This window comes from Pan paniscus, chromosome 1, assembly GCF_029289425.2.
Source record: "Pan paniscus chromosome 1, NHGRI_mPanPan1-v2.0_pri, whole genome shotgun sequence".
NCBI lineage: Eukaryota > Metazoa > Chordata > Mammalia > Primates > Hominidae > Pan > Pan paniscus.
The window spans coordinates 176,128,472-176,143,636 of record NC_073249.2 but is presented as its reverse complement, the minus strand read 5'-3'; the positions used below and the strand labels follow the sequence as shown (position 1 = coordinate 176,143,636).

The following is a 15,165-nucleotide window of genomic DNA, read 5'->3' as shown; positions in this document are numbered from 1 at the left end:
CCTGTAATCCCAGCTACTCGGGAGGCTGAGGCAGGAGAATCACTTGAACTCAGGAGGCGGAGGTTGCAGAGAGCCGAGACTGTGCCACTATACTCTAGCCTGGGTGACAGAGCAAGACTCAATCTCAAAAAAATAATAATAATAAATAACTGGAACCGTAAGTCCAGCACAAAAAGATCAAAGTCCAATAGCAAGACTCAATACTACTTGTAAAAGGGACAACTACAAACAATGGATACCCTATTTTCTGTCACACCTTGCTATTATATAAAAATGAAGAAAATAGGCTGGGCACGGTAGCTCATGCCTGTAATCCCAGCACTTTGGGTGGCCGAGGCGGACAGATCACGAGGTCAGGAGATCAAGACCATCCTGGCTAACACGGTGAAACCCCAGCTCTATTAAAAATACAAAAAATGGCTGGGCGTGGCGGCTCACGCCTGTAATCCCAGCATTTTGGGAGGCTGAGGTGGGCGGATCACAAGGTCAGGAGATTGAGACCATCCTGGCTAACACGGTGAAACCCAGTCTCTACTAAAAATACAAAAAATTATCTGGGCGTGGTGGCGGGCACCTGTAGTCCCAGCTACTCTGAAGGCTAAGGCAGGAGAATGGCGTGAATCCGGGAGGCGGAACTTGTAGTGAGCTGAGATCACGCCACTGCACTCCAACCTGGGTGACAGAGCAAGACTCTGTCTCAAAAAAGAAAGAAAGAAAAGAAAATGTACATAATTAAAATGGAACTAGACATTTTCATCACTTACTAGACCGTGACTAAAGCAAGTTGCAAAGACTGTCTTTTATTATCAAGACATTTCTTCAGTCCTTTTCTAGCAAGGTGATCATCAGCAATACAAAGCCCAGAAATGTCAAACCTTCTCCAGTTATATTTATACATGGCCTTAGGGCTTTGGCACTAGCCATACCCCCATATTCTTCACTCTGCCCTTCACTTAGATGGCCCCTCCATTTTTAATGTCTCAGCTTAAATAGTCCATCTTCAGTGAGGCCTTTATTGACCTTACAACCCACACTAGTCATTCAATTATTCACTATCATGTCACCATATTTTAGCTTTCTGGAAAGTACTCACTATCATCTGATATTTTTTCTTGTTATCTTCTCCATAGTTTTATTATAAACCAGATACACCTCTATACATATTATACTGTAAACTCTATGAAAGCAGGACCTTATCTGTCTTGTTCATTATATCCCTAGCACCTAGAACAAAGACTTAACACATTGTAGGATGATACTCAATATATATCTGGTCAATCAAAAGAAATCAAAGCTAAGGCAAATGTCTTTAGAAATGTGTCACTTTACAATATTCGTTCCACAAACACTTCCAAGTATCTACTATGTTTCCGACACTTTTTTGGGTGGTAGGGATACAACAGTGAACAACAAAAAATCCCTGATTTTCTGTAGTTTTACATTGTGGTGAGAGAAACAGACAACAAATATGAATATAAATAAATTACTGTGATGGTTAATATTGGGTGTCAACTTGATTGAAAGTATTGCTCCCTTGACTGAAAGTGTCTGTGAAGGTGTTGCCAAAGGAGATTAACATTTGAGTCAGTGGACTGGGAGAGGCAGACCCACCCTCAATCTGGGTGGGTATTGTCTAATCACCTGCCAGTGCAGCTAGAATAAAGCAGGCCAACTCCAAGTTCTTCAGCTCCAAGTTCAGACTCCAAGTTCTTCAGCTTTTGGACTCTTGGACTTACACTAGTGGTTTGCCAGGGGCTCTCGGACCTTTGGCCACAGACTGAAGGCTGCACTGTCAGTTTCCCTACTTTTAAGGTTTTGGGACTCGGACTGATCCCCTCCACTGCTTCCTTGCTTCTCAACTTGCAGATGGCCTATCATGGGACTTTAGCTTGTGATTGTGTGAGTTAATTCTCCCTAATAAACTCCCTTGCGTATATACATATATCCTATTAGTTCTGTTCCCCTATAGAACTCTGACTAATACAATTACTAATATCACTAATATAATGCACGGTAGGGATAAAGCAAGATAGAGAGAGGGTATAACAGAGGGGCTGTTTTAGATAGGGGCATCAAGAAAAGCCTCTCTGAGGGTGTGATATTTGAGTAGAGGCCTAAATAAAGTGAAGAAATGAGCCAAGTTGTTACCTGGTAGTATTATTACTGGCAGGAGAATAGCAAAGTATAAATGCTCTAAGGTTTAAGCACACTTAGAAGGTTTAAAGAGGAACAGTATGGCTGGTGAGCTATGAGCCAGAGGGACAGCGATAAAAGACGAAGTTAGAGAGAAAGTCAGGGATAAGATTATGTAAGTCTTTTATAGGTCCCAGTAAGGAACTTGGATTTTTATTAGAAGTGTAGTAGAAAGCTAGTGGAGAGGGCCAGGCACAGTGGCTCATGCCTGCAATTCCAGCACTTTGGGAGGCTGAGGCAAGTGGATCACCTGAGGTCAGAAATTTGAGACCAGCCTAGCCAAAGTAGTGAAACCCTGCCTCTACTAAAAATACAAAAAATAGCCAGGCATGGTGGCACATACCTGTAATCCCAGCTACTTGGGAGGCTGAGGCAGGAAAATCGCTTGAACCCAGGAAGCGGAGGTTGGAGTGAGCCGAGATTGCGCCACTGCACTCTAGCCTGGGCGACAGAGCCAGACTCCGTCTCAAAAAAAAAAAAAAAAAAAAGAAAAGAAAAAGAAAACTAGTGGAGAGTTTTGAGCAGGGTAGCTATAATCAAGCTGTAGTTTTATGGAGAGGACTAGTTCATTTACATCTTAGTGAGACAATCTGAACTTGGGGGAAGATGCTGTTTGAAGATAGTAGAATAGATACAGGGAAAAAAAGTCGTCATTAAATAGTAACGCTGAGAGAAGCCAAAGAAAACTTTATCTATCTATCTATCTATCTATCTATATATATATATTTTTTTTTTTTTTTGAGGCAGAGTTTCGCTATTGTTGCCCAGGCTGAAGTGCAATGGCACAATCTCGGCTCACTGCACCCTGCGCCTCCCGGGTTCAAGTGATTCTCCTGCCTCAGCCTCCCAAATAGCTGGGATAACAGGCATGCGCCACCATACCAGGCTTATTTTGTATTTTTAGTAAAGATGGGGTTTCTCCATTTTGACCAGGTTGGTCTCAAACTCCCGACCTCAGGTGATCCACCTGCCTCGGCCTCCCAAAGCGTTGGGATTACAGGTGTGAGCCACCACGCCCGGCCTATCTACTCATTTTTATTATCTATGGTCACAAGTGAAATGTACCCGTGTTTTTTCTTTTATTTTCTTTTTCTGATTTTGGTATCAAGATTATATGAACATCATAAAATAAGCAGCAATCCTAGCTCAGTGCAACCTCTGCCTCCTGGGTTCAAGCAATTCTCATGCCTCAGCCTCCTGAGTAGCTGCGATTACAGGCATGTGCCACCATACCCGGCTAATTACTGTACTTTTAGTAGAGACAGGGTTTCACCATGTTGGCTAGGCTGGTCTCAAACTCCCAATCTCAGGTGATCCGCCTGCGTTGGCCTCCCAAAGTGCTGGGATTACAGGTGTGAGCCACTGCACCAAAGCTATCTCACAGAACTGTTTATGTAAGATTGGGATAGGCCAGGTGTGGTGGCTCACACCTGTAATCCCAGCACTTTGGGAGGCTGAGGCAGGTGGATCACGAAGTCAAGAGATTGAGACCATCCTGGCCAACATGGTGAAACCTCATCTCTACTAAAAATACAAAAACTAGCTGGGCGTGGTGGCATGTGCCTGTAGTCCCAGCTACTCAGGAGGCTGACGCAGGAGAGTTGCTTGAACCCAGGAGGCAGAGGTTGCAGTGAGCCCAGATTGAGCCATTGCACTCCAGCCTGGTGACAGAGAGAGACTTCTTCTCCAAAATAAAAAAAACAGATTGTGATAATCTGTTCCATGAAAATTTATGAAAAATCCTCTGGAGGGTGAAGGGGGTTGGAGCAGCATGTGGAATTTTTGACAACTAATTCAGTTTATTTAATAATTATCATTTTTTCAGGTAATCTCTTTTTGTACTCATTTTAGTACTTCATGTTTTATATAAAATTTTCCATTTCACCTAAATTTTGGATTTTATTAGCATAAAGACATGGATATTTCATTATTTTGAAATAATTTATTAATTTATTATTTGCTTAGTATTATTTAATAATTATCTTATTACTTTAAAAATCTCTTCTTAATCTGTAGTTTTAAGTCCCTTTTTTCATACCTAGTATTTTGTTTATGCTTACTCTCATTTTTTCCTGGCTTGACTTTTCAAGTAAATAGTTCTTATTCTTGTTGCTTGCCTCTGTCATTAATTTCTGCTCTTTAATCTTTCTTTCTATTTTCAGTGCACTTACTCTGCGGTTATTATTCTATTTTCTTAAGTTAAACACACAATTCAATTATTTTCTATCTTTCTTATTGTAGTCAATTCTTTAATTTTATGTTGCTTCCACATTCATTTTGAACATTTAATTTTCTCATGCCAGAAGCAGGGCTCCGCTACTCTTGACAGAGTTTCCAGTTCTATATTATACCCAAATGGCTCAGGCCAGTGGTCAGAAATAAGAACTTAGAGGCATCCCTCCTGCCTAACAGACTAGGCTCCACATTTTCTTGCAGCTTCCTTTATCAGGACCATTCAGGTATTTGCTCTTGAACTTCCCTTATATATATTGCTAGTTGCTACACGCTTTTCACTCTCTCTCTGCCCAACTCTTCATTCCTGCTTCACATGACACAGGGACAGAGGACTACCCTCCCAACTCATGTCCTTCTTGCCTAGGAACTGAAAGTAAAAATATCTCTGAACTTGCTTCCTATTGTGTTATATTGAATTTGCACCTTCCATCTGAAGAACTAGGAACTGCCCCAAGCTGGGCTTTCCCAGAGATACTGGAGAGAACAAAAGGTCAGGCTCCTAGAGCCAGAGTGATGGTCACGCAGGCAAAAATTGGACACGAGCTAGACAAGAGCCACAAAGACATCTACCAGTATAAACAAGTTTCCTGTGTGAGGGACCCTCTGGTCACAGGTTGGACAACTAGGCTTTAGGCTGTCCACCATGTGAAAGAAGCATCCCATGAAAGGCACACTATAAACACTCCTGTCCAGTTCCCCTTGATTTTCTGTTAAGGTAAGGTAGCTAACTGCTGAAGTACTAGAAGTCCAATTTAGCTGGGGGCTCTCAAAACACTTGTCTTTCTGTTTTATATTTTCTCTTTTTTTTTTTTTTTTTGAGATGGAGTCTCGCTCTGTCCCCAGGCTGGAGTGCAGTGGTGCAGTCTTGGCTCACTGCAAGCTCTGCCTCCCGGGTTCACGCCATTCTCCTGCCTCAGCCTCCCCAGTAGCTGGGACTACAGGCACCTGCCACCACACCTGGCTAATTTTTGTATTTTTAGTAGAGACAGGGTTTCACTATGTCAGCCAGGATGGTCTCGATCTCCTGACCTCGTGATCCGCCCGCCTTGGCATCCCAAAGTGCTGGGATTACAGGCATGAGCCACCGCGCCCGGCCTCAAAACACTTGTCTTCTAATTGGTGGACTTAAGACTACAAATTTCTAAGTATCATTTTGGCTGTATCCACAGTTTTAGTACCTAGCAATCTCATTTATGTTCACTTCTAAGTATCTGATGTTTGCTATTATGACTTCATTTTTACCCATAAATTGTTTTGAAGTAAATTATCTGTAGGATCCAAATGCATGGGGGATTTGGGATATATGTTTTTATTATTACTTTACTTCTAATTTTATTGCATAATGACCAGACAATGCAGTCAATATGATAGTGATTCTTTGATACTGGCTTTGTGTTCTACCGCGTGGTCAGTTTTCTAAGTATTCCATGAGTGCTTTACGGGGTTATTAAAATCTTCTATAGCTGACAAAGATGTATTGCTAAATACATTATTATTATTATTTTTTTTTTTTTTTTGAGACAGAGTCTGGCTCTGTCGCCCAGGCTGGAGTGCAATGGCCCGATCTCAGCTCACTGCAACCTCTGCCTCCCAGGTTCACGCCATTCTCCCATCTCAGCCTCCCGAGTAGCTGGGACTACAGGCGCCCGCCACCACGCCCGGCTAATTTTTTATATTTTTTAGTAGAGACGGGGTTTCACCATGTTAGCCAGGATGGTCTCAATCTCCTGACCTCATGATCTGCCCGCCTTGGCCTCCCAAAGTGCTGGGATTATAGGCGTGAGACACCACGCCCGGCCTTAAATACATTATTTTCTGAAAGATTTTGTGTTCAATGTGGAGTTGGTCTATATCCTCTTGTAATTCTGTCCAATTTTGTAGACTTGTGCATACAAGCCTGCAATTGTCATATCTTCTTGGCAAATTGTCTTTCAATGCTATTTGCCTTAAATTCAATTTTATGTGATACAAATATTATTACTATAGTATATTCTTACAGTTAATATTTCCCTGGGGTCACTTTCTTTTCCTTTATTTTCTCTGTCATTTCTTTAAAAGATGTCTCTTTGGTAAACAACGTATGGCTATTTTTGTAAATTCTATTTGAGAGTTTCTGTCTTTAATAGGAGAGTTTAGTACTTTCTTGTTCATGGAGAATTCTGATAAATTTTATTTTTCGTTTTGCCATCATATTTTCTGTTTTCTATTATACTTGTTTTCCTGTGTTTCTGTTTCAGTTTCAAATTGCTGTTTGCTGATGTATTGACTGAGTTCCTCATTCCTTTTTTTCTTCTAGATGTATGCAGGTTATTTACTTCTTTTTTTTTTTTAGTGTTTATTCTCTTTATTTATAACACTTATATTTAGATTTATGTTTTTAAAATACAGACTAAAGTTAATCAGTATTTCTAGCCTTCTTCAACTGTAGTTCCCAATAACCACTATCTCTGTGTCGTCACCTCACCTCTACCCCAACTCAGTTTCTCTATCTGCAAAACAGGTAATCGTATCTACTTGTGATTTATTATGATGACCTAATAAGATAACATATATAACAGGCTTGCCAAAAAACCTGGCTTCATAAATGTTAACTACTGTGTCACTGTCACTTATCCAACAGTTTAGCTTCATACTTCCTTAACATCCTTATTCTCATAACTATTACCTATTTTCTATTTTGATGTTATCTATAATTTGGAATCTGTCATCAACCATTACTGTAACAGTACTGAAATCTAGATCCCAGAAATGTTCTCCATCTGTCTCCAATCTTCTATTATTACACCTTTCCTACTGTCTCTAAACCTGTTACCTAATGTCATTTCAACACTTAATCCCTGGGCTCCACCCGTATCTCTCTGCTATGAACTGAAGTGTGTCCCCCTAGAATTTATATGTTGACTCTCTAACACCCACTGTGACTGTATTTGGAGACAGCGTCTTCAGGATATAATTCAGGTTAAAGGAGGTCATAAGGGCTGGGTCCTAATCTGATGGGATTGATGTCCTTATAAAAAGATGAAGGGAAACCAGAGTTCTCTCTCTCTTCTCTCTCTCTCTGCCATATGAGGACATGGCAGGAAGTTGGGCTTGTAAACCAGGAAGAGAGCTTTCAACAGGAACTGACTCTACTGGAACCTTCATCTTGGAGATTTCCAAACTCAAGAACAAGGAGAAATAAATGCCTATTGTTTAAGCTACCCAGTCTATGGTACTTTGTTATAGCAGCCCTAGCAAACTAAAACAGTTCCATACCCACTCTGCTGCCCAGGCTTGAGTGCAGTGTTGCAATCTCAACTCACTGCAACTTCCACCTCCAGGGTTCAAGCAATTCTCCTGCCTCAGCCTCCCGAGTAGCTCGGGTTACAGGCGTGCACCACCACACCCAGATAATTTTTGTATTTTTAGTAGAGATGGGGTTTCACCATATTGGCCAGCCTGGTCTCAAACTCTTGACCTCAAGCAATCCACTCACCTCGGCCTCTCAAAGTGTTGGGAATACAGGCGTGAGCCACCGCACTCAGTCTTTGGCCACATTTTCTATTTTGGTTTCACTTGTTTACATTTTTCCTACTTGCTGTCTCTTACTCCTTGTGCTTCCAATACTTCTCTAGTATCTTACCTTGACTTCTCCCTCAACTTCTCCTTCCTTCACCATCAAGTTTTCTGAAAATAACAGTAATCATTTCTTCATTTCTTGTTTATCCATGAAAATCTACTATAATCGAGTTCTCATTCTCACCATTCTACCAAAAATGATTTTAACAAAGTTATTAATTACTTATATTCCCAACCCAATGGCTTTTTTAATAATCAGCATCTTGGTTAGAATACGCTTCAGTATTTTCTACTGTTGGACATTTGAAACGAAAAACACATGTAGGCCGGCCAAGGTGGCTCAAGCCTGTAATTCCAGCACTTTGGGAAGCCGAGGCGGGTGGATCACGAGGTCAGGAGATTGAGACCATCCTGGCTAACATGGTGAAACCCCGTCTCTACTAAATATACAAAAAATTAGCCGGGCGTATTGGCGGGCGCCTGTATTCCCAGCTACTCGGGAGGCTGAGGCAGGAGAATGGCGTGAACCCAGGGGGCGGAGCTTGCATTGAGCCGAGATCACGCCACTGCACTCCAGCCTGGGCGATAGAGCGAGACTCCATCTCAAAAAAAAAAAAAAAAGAAAAACACATGTAGTAGTACAGAGACACATGATTTTGAATTACAGACAGGACACACACAAATGAAAAACTCCACAGGCAACTGGGACATGTGAGTTGCTAAATAGAGATTTGTAAGTTATCTATACATATTTAGAAATTGAAGAGTTGAGGGTAGATATCAGGGAGAAGGTACAATAAGAAAGACTGCTGAGAAGAGAACTCTCCAGAATACCAACATTTAGAGCAGGTGAAGAAATGAAGAGTTTAGGAAGGAATCTGGGTGAAGCAATCAAAAAGAACACCAGGAATGAGTTGGTATCTAAGAATATTTTCTATACAGGAATAACTTAAGAAAAGGCCTAATCATCTTAATAAATAGGTTACAGGCTACCTGAGGACACAGCTTGTTTTTATTAAGTAATCAATAAGTCATTGATGAACTGAATCTTTCCTGTAATAATATGAAACAGTATAATTAACAGTTTGTTTTCTCCTTCCTAATTTTACTGTGATTTATAATAGAATTTATAGTTGTATCACAGAGGCCACTGGAGTACTGCTTCACCCTTTCAATTAATTAGTGAAATCTGATTCCTTTTTTAAAAGGGCTTAAAATGCTTTTCAACTGTTATAAAGATTATGATTAAGAGTTTGCTCTTCGATTCTCAGAAAGCTTGAAATTCTGTTTTCTGAAACACATAATTTACTTTAAAAACATTCAGTTTACAATTATAGGCACTCATATGGTAATTTTGCTGCTCTTAGCTTATACCATTTCTTCCCCTAGAAAGAAATTATATTAATACAAAGACTCAATTACCAGGCACCCCCTAGTGGCAGTAAAATCAAGTTAAGAAGTTTTTTTGTTTTCTTGTTTTTTAACAGGACATGGTTTGAGATACAGTTTTCTGTATGTATACTTCTTTAACAAAACTTAAGAGTGAGACGGTTTGTCAGTGAACAATTTAATAACTATTTTATTTTATTTATTTTATTTAGAGACAGGGTCTTGCTCTGCTGCCCAGGCTAAAGTACAGTGGCATGATCTCAGCTCACTGTAACCTCGAACTCTTGGGCTCGAGCAATTCTCCTGCCTCAGCCTCCTGAGCAGCTAGGACTACAGGTATGTGCCACAACACCCGGCTATTTCATAAAAATTGTTGGTAGAGATACAGTCTCGCTATGTTCTCCAGGCTGGTCTCAAACTCCTATTGTCAAGTGATCCTCCCACCTCAGCCTCCCAAAGTGCTGGGGTTATAGGCATAAGCTACGGTGCCCGGCCAACATGTTATTTTATATCTACATTATATTAAATGATTAATAATATACTGTAACTAAGAGTGAATTCACACACTGAAATTTCATGCAAATTCTTAAGAATTATAAGTGAGGTAATATACGCCAATGCAAGAATATATACATAAACCTTCCCATTTTACTCTACCAATTACACAGTTGTTATATTCATTTGCCAATTCCCAAATATAACACTTAGAATCATAATTATCTTTTTCCTCCTTTTTAGATTATAAATTAGGTTACAAATTACAAATAAGATTTCTAAGAATCCATCAATTGTAACAAAATTCTGCAAAAGCAAATCAGTTTGATTCATTATGAAGTCTAGTACAAAGCAAGTTTATCTGTCTACCATTTTTGATAATATGATATGCTATATAACTTACTAGGATATTGTTTGTTTGATTTTATTATATAGTTAAGATGTAAAGTGGCCGGGCACAGTGGCTCATGCCTGTAATCCCAGCACTTTGGGAGGCCGAGGTGGGAGGATCACCTGAGTTCAGGGGTTTGAGACCAGCCTGTCCAACATGGTGAAACCCCATCTCTACTAAAAATACCAAAAATTAGCCAGGCGTAGTGGTGGGCACCTGTAATCCCAGCTACTCAGGAGGCTGAGACAGGAGAATTGCTTGAACCCAGGAGGCGGAGGTTGCAGAGAGCTGAGATCATGCCATTGTACTCCAGCCTGGGCAACAAGAGCGAAACTCCGTCTCCAAAAAAAGAAAGAAAGAAAAAAAAAAGATGTCAAAATATTTTTATTTGATGAGTCACAAAATAAAACTCACAACTTAAAAATAATTATTACCATCAGTTTTTAAGGTTCTGCATGGATTTTGTTTTGTTTTTTAAATTGTCTCCCACAAAATCAGCTTTCAATATATATGCTATTTTAAAAATCTCTAGTTTTATAGAAAGATACATTGAATAAACATACTAAAAGAAGTAAACCCTGGCTTTTAAGTTATGTGTTAATAAAAAGTACATTAACATGACTTTTACATTAGCAGGAGTCTCCATTTGTCCCTCCTCCCACTATGTTTTTTGTTCACCTTTGAACTTTTCTCTCTTATTCTTCCAATACAAAAAAAGAATCATTATAACTTGGTAAAAATCCACAAAGCCAACTAGAGAAGTATATTTTAATGCTAGATAAAGTACTCATTCTCCAATAAACACTGCATTTCAGCAGCACTGTAGACTCCTGCTTGCCTAGGGAGTGAGTGACTGGCAATCAAACTAAGATCAGCTACATGGCAATGAAGAACGTTTCCATTAGCCCAGGTAGACATTTTGATAAATCCATTTAATCACGCTACTGGAAAGCAACAGATTATAAACAATGACATCTCCTGTCTGCTTTTAATTATGTGGATTACCTATTTTATGACAGTGATTACACTTTGTTAACTAACCTACAAAATAATGTTCTACATGACTAGATACAGAACCATACCTATAACTATTTAACTTAATCTCATCTGAGGTTCACATCAACATTATTATAAACACATGGACCATAAGTTTGTAGTTTGTAATTTTGTAACTGTGTGCAAATTCCACTTCCCATTAACATACGGTCTAAACATAGAAAATAAAGAGCAATCCAAGAACTCTTTAAATTCTTAACTCAAAACAAACTATTAACAGACCATCCAACACAACTACACAAGATTTAACTTTTTCAGTTCAGTGATTTCTACTTCAGTGAAGCCAAATTTAATTTTATTTTTGCTACTATCTACCTAAAAATCAAGACATTTGGTAAGTGGTAGGGGGAAAGCTTGACAATGTTCAAAATTTAGGGATACAAGTCTCCCTACCACAAAAAAATCACCAAGTTGTTGTATTCAAAAGAGAAAAATTTGTATCAACAACAGAAAATCTAAAAATAACTTAAACATAGTTCTGGAATAATACTGTATGAAAAGATTCCTCATAAAAATTATTATCATTAGCATAATCATCCACTATAGGTCAGTTTGCTTCATTAAACAATAAAAAACGTAATGTATAATTAAAAATTAAAATCATGTGATCATTGTATAAATGTATTGAGTTCCACTGTGAAAACTGAAAAAACAATGAGACCCTCTATTCCAGAGAGAAAATCTTAATAAAAAATTTATATCGCCAGGCACAGTGGCTCATGCCTGTAATCCCAGCACTTTGGGAGGCTGAGGTGGGCAGATCACCTAAGGTCAGGAGTTCAAGACCAGCCCGACCAACATGGAGAAACCCCATCTCTACTAAAAATGCAAAATTAGCTGGGCATGGTGGCACATGCCTATAATCCCAGCTACTCAGGAGGCTAAGGGAGGGGAATCGCTTGAATCCAGGAGGCAGAGGTTGCGGTGAGCCAAGATCGTACCATTGCACCTCAGTCTGGGCAACAAGAGTGAAACTCCGTCTCAAAAAAAAAAAAAAAAAAAAATTATATCAGTGTTTTTCAAGCTTTACTCTGCAGAGCTCAATGAATTTTCCTCAAAGGTATGCTTTCTTTAGCAATGAGAGAGATTGGAACTCCATTTATACTTTCTCTTCCTTCCAACTTGGATCCTTTCCCTTCAGTCAGAGAAGTACCATTTTGACAATTTTTAAAAATTATACTGGAGTTATGCTAAAGACTTTAAAGTGGTATAAGAGGACTATACCATTAAAACAAACTATCCAGAACAAATTGTTTCAAACCTGATATACTTCATAGTAGTTGGTAAGGTCAAGTTTCAACAAGACTTGTATTTGATTTAATTTTGAGGTTTACATACAACTTAAAGCAATTTTAACAACTGAGCTTTTCATTTCATGTTCCCAGGAAATATAAACAACTTACCCAGCATGACTAGATGATGAAGGTGGTGGCAAATCTGGTGTAAGGACATAAAGACTATTGTTTTTTGGCAAGTGTAGCGATTTTAGGACCGTCTGAAAAAGAAAAAATACAGCAAAAAATGAATGTTGATGTTGATTATTCATTATTGATTTTTCCTGTAATTCTTGAAAAATTGTTAATTTTGTAGTTTGATTTTTTTCATCTTTTGATAATTTCCTAAATAGGGTAATGCAAAAGAACTACTGAATCCAAGTAACCTTATTGCCCATATATATAATATATACATATATATGGGAAATATGGTTGTATACCTATATATATTGTATGTATACAACATTCAGGTTTATGCTAGTTTATTTTATATATGTATATGCATACATATATATGTGTGTCTATATATGTGCATGTGTACATGTGCATACATATACATATGTACTTGTGTACACATACATGCATATACGTGTGTACATGTGTACACGTACATACATATACATATATGTGTGTTTATGTGTATGTGTATACATATGTGAGTGTATGTGTATGTGTGTATATATGTGTATACACACATATACATATATAAAATAAACTAGCATAAACCTGAATGTTAATATATAAACTCTTTAGCTCATGAAGCAATACAAACAGATAAGAACACAGTTGGGACTCAATTACTTTTTCACTGAAGAAGTATATCCTTGCAACTAATATATACTTCGTTTCAGGGTCATCATGGCAAAAATTGGCAATATAGGTTTTCAGAGATCATTAGACCTTGAAAAGATCACTGAGAGCACCTCAAGCCAACGATTTTATAGATGGGAAGCTATATAGCCTGAGAGGTTAGGTAACTTGGATGAGGTCTCTAGTGTTACCTATATATCTTTTACTCCAGATATCTTTTTTGTTAAAGCTCTCACTCTTTGAAATGAATAAATTACTATTGTACTACATATGACCTACTATCTTGATAAGCACAGAAAATTTCATTCACCAAATTTCTTTGCCAGAAAATTCACAAACTCCTAACCTGAAGCTAAAAACTTGCTGAAGTATTTCAAATGTTTCTTGAAACCAATACACATTAAGAAATACATTGTATACCTTTACATCATAAGCCAGGAAATGCACTTATTCAACAGATATTTTTTGAGCCACCTACTCTGTACCAGGACTACTCTAGCCACTGAGAATATAGCATTGAACAGAACAGCCTAAAATAAAATTCTCTGATCTTAGGGAGCTTACATTTGAGTAGGAATAAATAAGTAACCCTATATAGTTGAATGTTGAAGGTGACAATTTTTTGACTAAAAATAAAGCAGGGAAGGGGGGATAAAGAATGTGGGGTTGGGGAGCTTAGCAATTTTAAACAGGGCGATCAAGGTGGGTCCCACTTGGAGAATGTGACATTTGAGCAAAAACTTAAAAGGTGAAGGAAGCAAACCATGAGAATATATAGAGAAAGAATATATTCCTTCCTGGGGAGGGGCAATCTTACACAAGCATGGAACATAAGGAACTTATTCTTAACCCCTCCATGAGAGGACCCAGCTTATTAAGTGTGCAGTCTTAATCCAAGGGTATTGAGACTTACTCTTGACTCATATTAGTTATGTGTTAAATGAAACGAAAAACATAATTACCCTTATTATTTGAAATACACTCTGGCGTTTCCTATTGTATTCTATTTCTCTTTTTTCATTTCTTTCTTCTTCTGTTTTGTTTGTTTGTTTTTGTTTAATGCTGCTGACTATAACCCACTCGATTAACTTCTCAATCCACTAATGGTTTATGGTCCATAGTTTGAAAAAAACATTGCATTTGGCAATTACCTATAACTTTACAATTTACCAGGAGACATGGACATCCTGAAACTTTATGTCAAATATGTGATATCCTTTTGAAATTGATGAGTTATCTCTATAGAGTTAACATGCAAACAAACAACACACACACACACACACAAATTATTTTTCTCTTTTTATCTTTCATTGTTTTACTTTGTGAATTATTGGTAAATGCTTGCCATTTGATCAAGTTATTATTGTTCTTTTTCCATGCCACTATCCAAAGATTTTCTATTAAATTTTCCCATCAAACCACATATGGAAAGATTAAATAAAATGGATACTTTCCTTAAGTTATTTACTCATGCATTCATCCCATAAACATTTATTTCAGGTCTGTTATGCCAGGCTTTAAATATACGATGATGAAAGAAACAGATATGGTCCCTCTATTAATACTGGTGTGATGGAGAATGCTGGGATGGGACCAAATTAGATACAGAAGCCTGTTGGAGAAGGTAACATTAAGCTGAGACTTGAATGATGAAAAAGAGACACCCATGTGAAGAACAGGAGGTAAAGCATTCCAGGCAGTTGAATAGCATCTGTCAGACAAAGATGTAAAGAGCTTGAGCCTATTAAAAGATTTCAAAAAAGG

At 38.2% G+C, this 15,165-nt stretch overlaps 1 protein-coding gene across 3 annotated transcripts in view; it reads right to left on the bottom strand.

The window, feature by feature from the left end:
• FAF1 (Fas associated factor 1) overlaps positions 1–15,165 on the bottom strand; it is a 523,666-nt gene that overhangs the window by 284,767 nt on the left and 223,734 nt on the right. For all 3 annotated transcript variants that reach the window (XM_034964946.3, XM_034964954.3, XM_055093088.2), the window contains exon 6: positions 12,721–12,812. In XM_034964946.3, coding sequence (XP_034820837.1) covers positions 12,721–12,812 — 92 coding nt within the window. The remainder of the gene's footprint in view (positions 1–12,720; positions 12,813–15,165) is intronic.